This window comes from Nannobrachium achirus (genome assembly GCF_963921795.1).
Source record: "Nannobrachium achirus genome assembly, chromosome: 18".
In the NCBI taxonomy this organism is placed as follows: domain Eukaryota; kingdom Metazoa; phylum Chordata; class Actinopteri; order Myctophiformes; family Myctophidae; genus Nannobrachium; species Nannobrachium achirus.
Genome location: NC_137825.1, coordinates 51,379,829 through 51,391,919, shown reverse-complemented (window position 1 = coordinate 51,391,919; position 12,091 = coordinate 51,379,829). Strand labels below are relative to the sequence as shown.

The window sequence follows — 12,091 nt, the reverse complement described above, 5'->3', positions numbered from 1 at the left end:
GGATGCATCATCTCATTGTCAAGGGAGTCGTCGAGCACAAGATGTGTGAACACCTGTGTGTGTGTGTGTGCGCGCGGCGCGCGTGCGTGCGTGCGTGCGTGCGTGCGTGCGTGTGTGTGTGCATGTATGCAGGGACGTGCAGAGAATGTTAGAGAGGCAGGGGCTGACATTTCTAAAAGGGCCTTTTTGGTGAAAATATCGAAAATAGCAGACCTCCAAGCTCACACCGCGTCGTGACGCGTTGTGAGCTTGGAGATCACCTATTTTCGGTGCTTGATACCACACTGAACTAAAGCATAACACAGTCAATACTGGAGATGTGGCGTGTGTACGGCATGGATTTCTACACAGAGAGGGCAATTCTTTCAACATTAGTTGCTGCATTCAAGTTCAGGAGAGTTTGGACTAGGCAATTCTCTTGAATGCTGCCTTCAGGTATAGCTTGGAAAGAGGGCATTTGCATGTCATTCGCCATAGTAAAAACTGCATTCATGATCTGGAGAGGGCACTTTTTACAGATGGATAAAAGGGCAGGGGCTCAAGCCCCATTTGATGTCTATGTGTGCACGTGCCTGTATTAGTCATATAGATCTGTGAGTAACATTTTCATACAAGTTGTGCTTTATACATGGTCTTGCGTGCTGTGTCAACGAGGGGCTTTGCATAACTCCACTTCCTTCCTCTCTACCCAACTATAATGATCATACTTAATCACAAGAGGCTCCGCCACAAACACGCCAGTCTAAAAGAGCCTGCCTTGCATAATGGTCAAGTCTGCCCGCAAGGAAAAAGGCACACTTTATCTCAGCGGAGTCTCACTCACTTCTGCTGCCTCAGCATTCATTAAGACCAGCGGCAGCCAGCCAAGGAAGCAAGGGGAGAAAACGTGATGTTTCAAAGCGGATTGAATCTCGGAGGGAGATTTGGTTTTGAACCGATATGCCTAATATTTTCGGTCCCACCCTAATTTACAGTGTTGTTTTTGACATTTTGATTTAGTTTTAGTCATAATTTAGTCTCCTGAAAAGTTTTAGTTTTAGTCTAATTTTAGTCGACTAAATATCATGAGATTTTAGTTGACTAAATCTACAGTTGATTTAGTCAACTAAAATGTATTTTGGCAGGCCTTGATGGCATCGTAATTACTGATTTTACACTAGGTTGCATGCTGAAAATAGCCGATCTACAAGCTCACAACGCGTCGCAGCTTGTAGATCGGCTATTTTCAGCAAGCAACACCTGAGAGCAATAAAATGACTCTCTTCTCCACTAGTCCCTCCCTAACATTTTAGTCTAGTTTTTATTTTGTTGACGAAATTGTCAATATATTTAGTCTCATGGGTTTAGTCATCACAGCTTAGTTTTCATTTTGTTTTTATTTAGTTTTCGCCAGTGAAAAAAACGCAGTCGACACAAATTTTTCGTCATAGTTTTAGTTGACAAAATCAACACTGACAGTACAGAATAAGACAGAATAAAGCCATAATAAGAAATACTGTGTTTGTAATCAGAAATGATATGTTTTCATTAGACAGAAACAAACACAGTTATACCTTAATTATCCCTACATTATGTTCTAATTATAAATCGAATAAGGGCTCGACAAAGACGGCGATCTGCCGCAAGATCGGGCTGCTCGCCGAGGTTTTGCTCGTTTTGTATGAAAAACACTGCGAGATCTGGCCGCGATTATAGCGCTCGGCGATTTCTTCCTGAGCGTTTCTAGATATCTAGCAATTGATATTTGGCTCTGTCACAAACTGGACATACTGCATGAAAGGAGGTTGCGCACCCTGAGAAGATCTGTGTTAAATGATTAGAACATATCGTCGTTGTCGGGTGAAAACCTTGTATGTCCAAAACCTTTTGTTTTGCGTTCATCATTTTAAAAATGATTTAAACTAGTGAAAACGGCCGATCTACAAGCACACAACGCCTCGCACCGCGAGGGCGGGGCAAAGTTAAACCAATTAAGGTGAAGGACTGTTAATGAAGTTAATTGACAGCACCCACAAGTGTGTACGACAAACAGTTAATGAGTAAAGCCAAAAAAAGTTTGGGCCAATCAGAGGAGGGGGCGGGGCAAAGTTAAACCAATTAGGGTGAAGGACTGTTAATCAAGTCAATTGACACCACCCACACGTGTGTACGACAAACGGTTGATGAGTAAAGGCAAGTAAGGTTTCGGCCAACCAGAGGAGGGGGCAGGGCTAAGGTAAACCAATTAAGGTTAAGGACTCTTAATCAAGTCAATTGACACCACCCACAAGTTTGTACGACAAACGGTTGATGAGTAAAGCCAAATAAAGTTTTGGCCAATGAGGGGAGGGGGCGTGGCAAAGTTAAACCAATGAAGGTGAAGGACTGTTAGAGCAGCAGGAGTCGGTGGTCCCCGGGAATTCGCCGTGAGTAGGCCAGTTGGGGTATTGATTTGGTGATTTTTGCACTAGCGGTGGCAGGGGGTCCCTGGGGGTCCGTGGAGGTCCGGGGGTCCTGAAGGTTGTGGTTTGGCAGGCAAGGAGTGTGTGTGGAAGATTTCACATGGATAGGGCAACGATGGTGTGACGTGACGTGACGTGACGTGACAGACGGACAGACAGACAGCCGGTGGAGTTTTTGATAGTAAATGCGACCTGACGGTCGCAAAAACATATTATTTCTAATTACAAAAACATTATTTCTTATTATGGCTTTATTCGGTCTTATTCGGTACTGTAAATTAGTGGGTCCATATTTTTGTACTGTTATAGGGAACACACGCGCTGCACTCGATTTGCACTGAATAAAGTGGGCAAAGTGGGAATTCCATTGCAATGGATAACGGAGAAGCACCCTGTGGTTATGTGCAGTGTTTCTGGCGGCTTTGATATTATACTGCCATCTTAATGGTGTTTACATGTTGTGCAGAACATTACGCAATATGCAATTAAATTAAGCCATACTATGAGACTCATAAGCTTGACATGTATTTCTGTAATTCCCTTTAAAAGGCACAAGTTGCCAGAGTGCTTGAGTGTGTGTGTGTGTGTGTGTGTCTCTCTCTCTCTCTCTCTCTCTGTGTGTGTGCGTTCATGCGTGCATGTATGAAAGAGAGAGGAGGGGGGTGAGGGGTAGGCAGACATGTCACGTGTCTACTCTACATGTATGCAGTACAGTTTTAGGCATATTCACCACACCCTATAACCCATTTCAACTGACAAAAAACAGATCTTCTGACAGAGCTGGCTCTCTACTCTTGCATGCACATTGCGTTTCTGAGAGAACTTTTGTCTGTAACTTCCTGCAGATGCACACACACGCATGCAGATGCACACACACGCATGCAAAGCAGGCCCATTGAACAGACTCACAGGGACAAGTGTAGGTTCATCATCATTAGCTGAAGAGGAATTTAGGCCGTATAGCTATGGTTTTGGCGCAGGGCGTCTACAAGGACAAGTTGTACCAAGTTGTACCATGAAGACTCCCTAAACGGGAGATAAGCAACCGTCACGTCGCATACACAAACTTTAGAAGGCAGTCGTAGCCAATCGGTAGGGAATATGGGAAATGGGACAGATCCATGTTGAGATACTGTGTACTGCTTCGCATGATTTTAGGCCAAAATCTGTAGGAGCAGTGTCCAAAAATGTGTTTTGCAAAAATCGGCCTGATGGTGGCGGTAGAAGAGGGCCATGTGAGAAATCAGGGGCACTTTCTAGCCATTGGAAAATGAAACAAATTGTTGTGGGCTAATATTATCTATTGCAATCCAAAAGAGAAAGTGAGGTTAAATATAGCTAAAAGTAAAACGGATTACACAAAGCAGATGTCAATACTTGCATCATGTGCAATTGAATTTCATCATTTCATTTCTAAAGTCTCTGGCCACCCACAAGTGTCTCAGGACGTAGAGCAGCTGCTTTGGAATCACAAGGTTCCTATAGCCTCGCGCAGCCAGGCTTACTCATCTGCGAAGAGAAAAGCCTGGTGACAATATGAAGCAGAGACCGTTCAACTTCCGCCGTGAGAATTTCAACGCATGACGCAACTTCCGTTAAACACAGCACTTCCGCCACTTCCGCTAGAACCAACCGGAAGTCTTATTGTGGCCAGGGTGCAAGGTTCCTGGTTCATCCCTCATTCCTCCCCTGGGTTAGGGTTAGTGTCGACTGTCGAAGTGTCCTTGAGCAAGACACTGACGGAACCCAACTGCTCCCAATGAGCAAGTTGATGCTTCGCTGCCTTGTTTCCTCTGCGATCGGAGTGTGAATGGGTTCAATGCACTTTGCAAAGCAAATTTAAAGGAGCTATAGTCAACTTTTTCATTGTAGGGCCGACACTTTGTTTACATCCTAGTCTATAGACTAGAATGTAAACAAAGTGTCGGTCCGTCTGACAATGGCCAAAATGATTATTTTATCATTATTTTATGCTTTTTGTGGTAATTTTTGAATAGAAACACATATATGAAGCTTATTTTTTTATAAAATATTTTCGAAACATTTTTATTTTAGCATCCGTTTTTCAAGAAAAAGTTGACTATAGCTCCTTTAATGAGATAGGAGAGTAATATGTTACTTATTACATATTACTCCTTAAAAAAGTAATTATATTATATTACTTAATACTTGGAATCAACTCAAGAGTAATATATTAACATATTACCGGTACATTAGATTGCTCCCCCCCCCCCCCCCCCCCACCAGCAAAAAATGTAAATGTACCGTATAAGATGTACAACAACACAATCTGTTTAGCCATGCAGCTCCTTTACTGTATCTAATTTTTTATAAATCATAATAAGAGTCAACAATCAGCCAAAATGGCTGTAAAATATAGCAGCAATCTCTCTTGACCTTTTAAACAAAATGTTTTCAAAAGACTGCCGACAAAACCAGAGTAATATGTAACTAGGCTATTTTTTTTTTACAAAGTAATATGGTATAATATTACTATTTTGGCAGAGTAAATCCCTTACACTACTACTTACTGGGTATATAATTGTACAGTAATATATTACCAGCAACTAGTTACTGTCCAACACTGGCGAGCGGGGGAGCTCGAGAAAAATAGAATGCACAGTAGAAGAGCTAAAGCTGCCCATCTGTTCCCAAGTATCTTGTAAAAAAATTATAATAATAAAAAGCAACAGAAACATATGAACAAAAAGACTGATAGCCAGGCCTACTCTACCAAGAGCTGCTATATGCATGCTGCAGGCAAATAACACAAAAGCTATATAGCCTATTCAAAGCAATATCAAGATTATATCCAGATTATAGCCTATCCAAATTATGAGCCATAAATCTGTGCTTCCGTCTTCTGTGGGTTTGTTTGTGGAAACAAAAGCTAGACTAGTGCCCAGTGCCCTTTGTGCCAGCCGAGCTCCGCCCTGCCGGTATAAAAGGCAGGCGCGCACACTCAGTGGGTCTTCTTACCACGTCAGCCGGAGTAGCAGGACCGTCGCTTCAAGTACAACCGGAGCCTCACTGTTAAAGGTACTGTCAAAAATGTAACTTTTTATTCAATACGTGACGCTTCGTGCACATTTACTTTTGATCGCATCGTTGACTGTACGGCGCTTGTTCCGAACTTTAACGACGATCCCAGGTTGCGTGGCAGTCTGGCAGAGCCTTTGTTGGTCGGGTGTTTCCTTAGCGTTAGCATGACGAGCAAACTTCAGATTTTTAACAAAAGGTGCTTGTGTGGCAACGTTTTATTTGCTCTGATCGTTCTACCTCATCAACATAACCTCTTCTCCCATTTGTACCCTTAGCGACGGAGTAGTGCATAGTGTCCTATCGTGCTAACAAAGGGACCATGTGGTTCTGTGCCATTTAGGCCAGAACGCCGGCTAATGGTACTATTAGTGGGAACTTTTTGTGATCGATCCTGATGACTCACTGTCCTGTCGCATACCGTAGAGTTTTGACAGATGATGGCCAAGTGCCAAGTTCAGCTGGCTGGGGTCTTGTCTCTGTGGCCGGTGCAGCTGGTCAGGGCTGTGCACTGAGTGTGCCGGTCGGGCTGTGTGGCCTGTGCTACATGTCACATTCCGCATGCGCCAAACTAATGGTTCCCAAACACTGGGTCGGGACCCATTTGTGGGTCGCGGACACACTTTAGTGGGTCCCTTATTTTTGTTCTTCCTAAATGTTTTAACTTGTCTTGAACATTTTCAAATATTTTCCAAAGTTAAGATTTTCATGAATTAAAAAAGAAAAATAATGCAATGTTTTTTTTTAAAAAGTATATATTTTTTAATAAATGACAATCAATTCAATTGGAACAAATGTGAAAACTGCATATGTACAAGCTAAAAAAAATCCATTAATTGGAACAAATGTTAAAGTGAAAACTGCATAGGCCTATGTACAATACAAGCTCACAATGTGGCACGAAGTGACAAGTTGGGAGCTTGTAGATCCCCTGTTTTCACTAGTTTGGCTCCTGGGCAAACGTCTAATTTCTCTTTGGTTGGTTGGTCTCTTTGTTGTGGTCCCTCTTTTGTTGTGGTCCTGGGCTACATGTCATTACCAGCAGCAGTCAACGCTCCAAGATCACATTCCGCATGCGCTGAACCCACGCCCATGCGCAAACTGGGTCACTGGCTGGTTGAATGACATCCCCCAACCAACCAAGGGATCAAGGTTTACACAACCTGCTCGGATGGCTTTAAGACATGACAGTGATCCTAATGTGGTGCAAGTAGCAGGGGGGGTAACCCTAACCTTCATGTAGTTTGGTTTGTGATGGGGTCGGGGGCATCTGGCCAGCCCAGGACAGACTGTGCCAGATGTGCTCAACAACCGTGAGTGAGCAGTTTTTGATTGAATGCTTTAGAAGTTTGCATAGGAAAAGGGACAGGATAGTTCAGTTCAGACTTCAGAGTTCACTGATACAAGGTCAACTATAAGGATTAAAAATGCCAAAAGAAGGTTTTTGAGCTTGTTTAAATTGGGGTCCCGTTTTTCCTCATACAGGATGCGTTGGTGTCTTTTCTGATTTTTCTTTTTTTTTTCAGAATCATGTCTGACGAGGAACGCACCTTCATCGCCATCAAGCCTGATGGCGTTCACAGGGGACTTGTTGGAGAGATCATCAAGCGTTTTGAGTTGAAGGGCTTCAAACTCGTGGGCTTGAAAATGACACATGTAAGTGAAATCTGCTTTTAAGTTATCATATAGAAGCTAACATGTTTTACGTGCTATATTTGTCGTGCAAGTCATTCACATGAGTCCTTGGAAGTACCTTAAGACCGCTAGAGCCCTGAGACCAGATTAGCATTCTTAGCATCAAGTGTCAGCAGTTATCCTGCCGTGCAAGCGTCTGTCCTTGAGGCTTGTAGGTTCAAGTCTTGGATAAAACGGCATTTAAGAGTTGCTCGCAGCTATCTGGCATCTAGAGTTTCAATACCAACCCCTTAACAACCAATTCATCCAAATGAGGAAGTCTGATCTGATTGTATTAAACTTGACGATATTGCAGCTGTATGTAAAGCTTGAATAATCCTTTGTATTTGCTTTTTAATTTTTTTTCATAAAAAGTAACAGTAGACGTGTCAAATTCTGTGCAGGTGATTGTTTTCAAAATGTCTAGTTTGGAAGCATCCATTTTCAATCGTCCTACTGCTTCCTGCATTGTGTGCACTTTTGAAACGGGTGCGACGCAGGACAACGAGCGCTTCCCAAACTTGCCTACATGGAATGTATTGAGTAGCTCATAACATGTCTACAGATTTTTATGAAACTAACTTGTCAGAAAATAAATATGATTATCCAAGCGCTCCTTGCAGCTGGAATATTGTAGTGTTAAACGTCTATCAGATCAGACTTCTGTTTGGATGAATGGGCTGTCAAGGGTTGGCATTGCAACTGTAGATGAAAGATGGCATAACTGGCATCTAGGAGTTGCTTGTGGCCAAGTCATTCTCACTTCTATTATGTGGCCTATTTAGGTTGCATCTTTTCTTTTTCTTTTTTACTCGTAATGGGCTATGAGAGATGCTATTAGGCTATGCTGGTAAATGTGTGGTTTAACTTGTACTTCCCCTGTGCAGCTGGTAGAGGATTTTGTCTAAAGATGGTAATAGTTTTTGTTTTTCGTTTCCTCTCCGTCACAGGCCTCTGAAGACCTCCTGAAGCAGCACTATGACGACCTTAAGGACAGACCATTCTTCGCCGGCCTTGTCGACTACATGCACTCTGGCCCAGTAGTTGCCATGGTAAGATGGGGAAACACAAATAGATGGGCGGTGTTAACCTTGAGGTACTTGGTGCCTGAAGAAGTCTAACTATTGAAAAATAGATATACAAGCTCAGCGCAGCACAGAGTGCCGCTCTGCGAGCGTGTAGATCTGCCATTTTTGGACTATCTTTTTAAAAGCAAACATTAGTAACTCAAATATTTGCTTCTGGGTGGTCCCTGGAACAACCTATTTTGAGATGGGGTCCTTGACTTAAAAGTTGTGAGAACTACTGATTTAGAAGACATTTATAGAATCGGGTCAAAAATGTTGAAAGATTCAAAGCACAAATGTTTTTCAAAAATAGCAGATCTACAAGTTCGCAGCAGGGCACTTGGTGCCACACTGTGCTTGTACATCTGGTGCTTGTACATCTGCTATTTTTTTTAAATAGTTAAGCATAAAATAATGGTTCAAATCACAGATTTGCGTTCAGGTCTAAATGTGTTAATAACCTAGACAAAATGATAAGTTCAGGTCTAAATGTGTTAATAACCTAGACAAAATGATAGACTTAAAAAATAAAAAGTTTAAAAAGCTAATTTCCTATCTCCCTTGTGGTTTTAATTCCAGGTTTGGGAAGGCAAGGGGGCAGTGAAGACTGGCAGGGTGATGTTGGGTGAGACCAACCCTGCCGAGTCCCAACCAGGCACCATCAGAGGAGACTTCTGCATCCAAGTCGGGAGGTAAGGGCCACAAAGTAACGTTGAGATGCCGGCACTTCATCTCTTGGCTCGATTGTTGCCATGAACCAGTGTTGATTTCATTGACTAAAACTCTGATGAATAATTTTCAACTACGGTACCTTTTTTACAAAAAACGAAATAAGAACTAAAAACTAAGCTATGATGACTAAGACTGAATATATTGACAATTTTGTCAACAAATAAAAACTAGACCAAAAGACAAGTCTTTTCGTTTGGTTATTTTCAGCATGCAAACAACTGTAAAATCAGGCATTAAGACGCCATCAAGGCGCCGCAAACATACATTTTAGTCGACACAAAATCAACTGCAGATTTAGTCGACTAAAACTAGACTTAACACGAAAACATTTTAGGTGACTAAAAAATGTATAAAACCAAATGAGATTTTATTCAATAGACTACGACTAAAACAAAATCAAAATTTGCAGCCAAAATCAACACCGCCATGAACACTTCGTTTCTTTGTCTTCTGCCCCTTGCTTGTCCAGGAACATCTGCCACGGCAGTGACGCAGTAGAGAGTGCCAAGCAGGAAATCGGCCTGTGGTTCAAGCCAGAGGAGCTGGTGAGCTGGAAACCCTGCGCGCACGACTGGATCTACTAAGCCTGCTCCGGCCACGACGTTGACCTTATACACTGGTTAAGGACTGGTTCACTTGCCTCCAAGCCTGGTTTCCCCCACCAACATTGGAGGATGGAGGAAAAAGGGATAGTTTGTAAATCGGTGTTTTTGACATCTCACATTCCTGTTGTACCTTATCATCATACTGTACCTGATTGGTCTCTTTGTAGGCCTGTTGTCAGTGTATTGCTGGTTCCATTCCTTATGAACAGTACGGGTTCCATTCCTGACTTCCATTTCCCCATGAACATTTGCATTCCCTAGGTATACAGAAAATGTATGTCATGTTTGTTTAATGGAGAACAAGTTTCCAATAAAAAAAGCACTCATTCCCATCTTTGTGGCTTTATCTTTCACATGCATGGACAACATGGGGATCAATTAGGATCATGGGTGCCCACGCTTCTTTGACTACTTTTAAAATGGCCCAGCTCAACAAGATCTACCTACTAAAAATGTATTATCCTAGTGCTGAAAATGTTTCTATAAATGGTCCTGAGGGGGCTCTGGAATGGTGGCACTGGCATTGGATATAAGACAAACTCATTTAGAATGGGAACTAGTGGGGGGGAAATGGACTTCGTAGGGTTTTTTAATTGTATAACTTTGTAATGCTACTGACATTTGTGCAACACTCTTGAAAACTGTTACATTGTGGTTTAAAGCTGACGGGCCCTTTTTGAAGTCTCTTTAATTCAAGTGGCAGATGCCAGATCTATAATTTGGATTTAATGTGCATCTCTGCTGTCGGGCCGAAACCTAACTCCAAAATGGACATTTTCGGGGAAAAGGAGCTCAAGTGGATTTAGGAGGTTTTGACCGAAGGGTTTTTTACTACTTTTCATTGGTTCAATATTATTTTAACCAACACACAGACATAAAGGGTGTTCAATAGCACATATGTATGAAAAAGAGGGCCAATCGGGTGGAGTTAGCTGGTTTGGCAGAAAGTGTGGAGTTACTCTTTACTACTTTTCATTGGTTCAATATGTTAACAAACACTCAGCTGTGCAAAAAAATCTAAAACCTCAAATTGAGTTAGGAGGTTTTGGCCAGACAGTGACGATATCACATTTTTCTGGTCTACCAGTGCAGCCTTTTCTACCTTTGGGCACCCGTTATAAGATTACGTTTGAAGAGACCCAGATAGATTAAACCGATATAATCAGTACTATCTCGAATCCTGCTTGTACTGAACCTCCTGTGTTGTTCCAATTAAACACTAGATGGGCAGGTTCTGACAGCGTGCCGTTGACTATGCACTACAGTTTAAGAGCCAGATTGATGCTTGGTATTAACCTGCACCATTAGTGCAGGCCTTATCTGAAGAGATTAAGAATAGATTTGCAGCTACTCCTGTGGATGAACTGGTAAGGACGCCAAAGGCCAGCAGATAATGGCTGGCATTTTCCTCAGCAGGCTTGGAAGAGAACCACATCACCTGTGTAGGGCTGTCACAACTATTTCATAATTGTCTAATCTCAATTATTTGACATAATCGCGATTATTTTTGTGATAATCGTCATAATCGTTTACATGTTGAAACATGTTTACTTTATGTATGTTCAAACATTTAAAAGATAGTGGAAATAGCAGATCTACAAGCTCACAACGCGTCGCGATGCGAGCTTGTAGATCGTCTATTTCCGCTATCAATGATCTTTTTCAAGTATAAAGTTGTCAAATATGTCAGTAATTTCTTTGTATGTTTAGGTTATGTGTCATATCTGCCGGGACCGCACCTATGTTCTCCAGGTTCTATGTTCCCCAGGTTCCCCATTTACCCCCCCAAAAAAGGTTCTATGTTCCCCGCTTATCCAAAAAAGGTCCTATGTTCCCCGCTCAACTTACAATATTCTATGTTCTATGTTCCCCACTTATCCAAAAATGCAGGAAAACATTCCTTTATAAGTATTAAAAAAACACCCAATAATGGGGAGAGATTACGAATACTAGTGGGACAGGGGTACTAGGGACATGTGGACACCATACTTTTGTTATGTATGGGCATCTGGACGAGTGGGCACCTGGACATCTGGGTAATAGGGACATGTGGGCATTTGGACGAGTGGGCACTTAGGGGTGGAGAGTGGAGACATCTGGGCACCTGGGTAAGATGTCCCACCATTTCCTGCTATTTGAGTGGGGAACATACATTTTTTTTGTGGGGAACATACAGTAGATCTTGTTTTTGGTTGAGAGAGTTGCACTTCTCCTACAAAATGAAACAGGTACCCTGTCCCTCCTGGCACTTCAGTACACCAAACCCCTTCTGCTGACAACCTGAAGCAGTAAGATCTGATGAGCGGAATATAGAACCTTTTTTGTGGGGAGGGTGGGTGGGGAACATAGAACCTTTTTGGGGGGTAAGTGGGGAACAGAACCTGGGGAACATAGGGTGGACCCCTATCTGCCTTGTGCTACTTCAAAGCCTACAAGCCAAACAGGAATGTAATTGTATTTGAGCGACAATTAATCGTCATGTAAAATGTCATAATCGTGACAGCCCTACACCTGTGACCTTCGAAAGGCACAG

At 42.4% G+C, this 12,091-nt stretch overlaps 1 protein-coding gene across 1 annotated transcript; it reads left to right on the top strand.

Annotated features, from left to right (window-relative positions):
* Positions 1–5,378: 5,378 nt before the first annotated feature.
* LOC308303250 (nucleoside diphosphate kinase A-like) lies at positions 5,379–9,890 on the top strand. Its single transcript, XM_080747578.1, has 5 exons — positions 5,379–5,480; positions 7,007–7,136; positions 8,105–8,206; positions 8,801–8,913; positions 9,423–9,890. Exons 2-5 carry the CDS (start codon positions 7,011–7,013, stop codon positions 9,535–9,537), a joined length of 456 nt encoding a protein of 151 aa, XP_080603704.1. The 5' UTR covers positions 5,379–5,480; positions 7,007–7,010; the 3' UTR covers positions 9,538–9,890.
* The last annotated feature ends 2,201 nt before the right edge of the window (positions 9,891–12,091 follow it).

Coding starts and splice junctions, on each gene's coding strand:
- LOC308303250 (XM_080747578.1), top strand. CDS start 7,011: ATGTCTGACGAGGAACGCACCTTCATCGCCATCAAGCCTGATGGCGTT. Junction 8,207..8,800: donor CTGGCCCAGTAGTTGCCATG/GTAAGATGGGGA, acceptor TTTTAATTCCAG/GTTTGGGAAGGCAAGGGGGC. Junction 8,914..9,422: donor TTCTGCATCCAAGTCGGGAG/GTAAGGGCCACA, acceptor TTGCTTGTCCAG/GAACATCTGCCACGGCAGTG.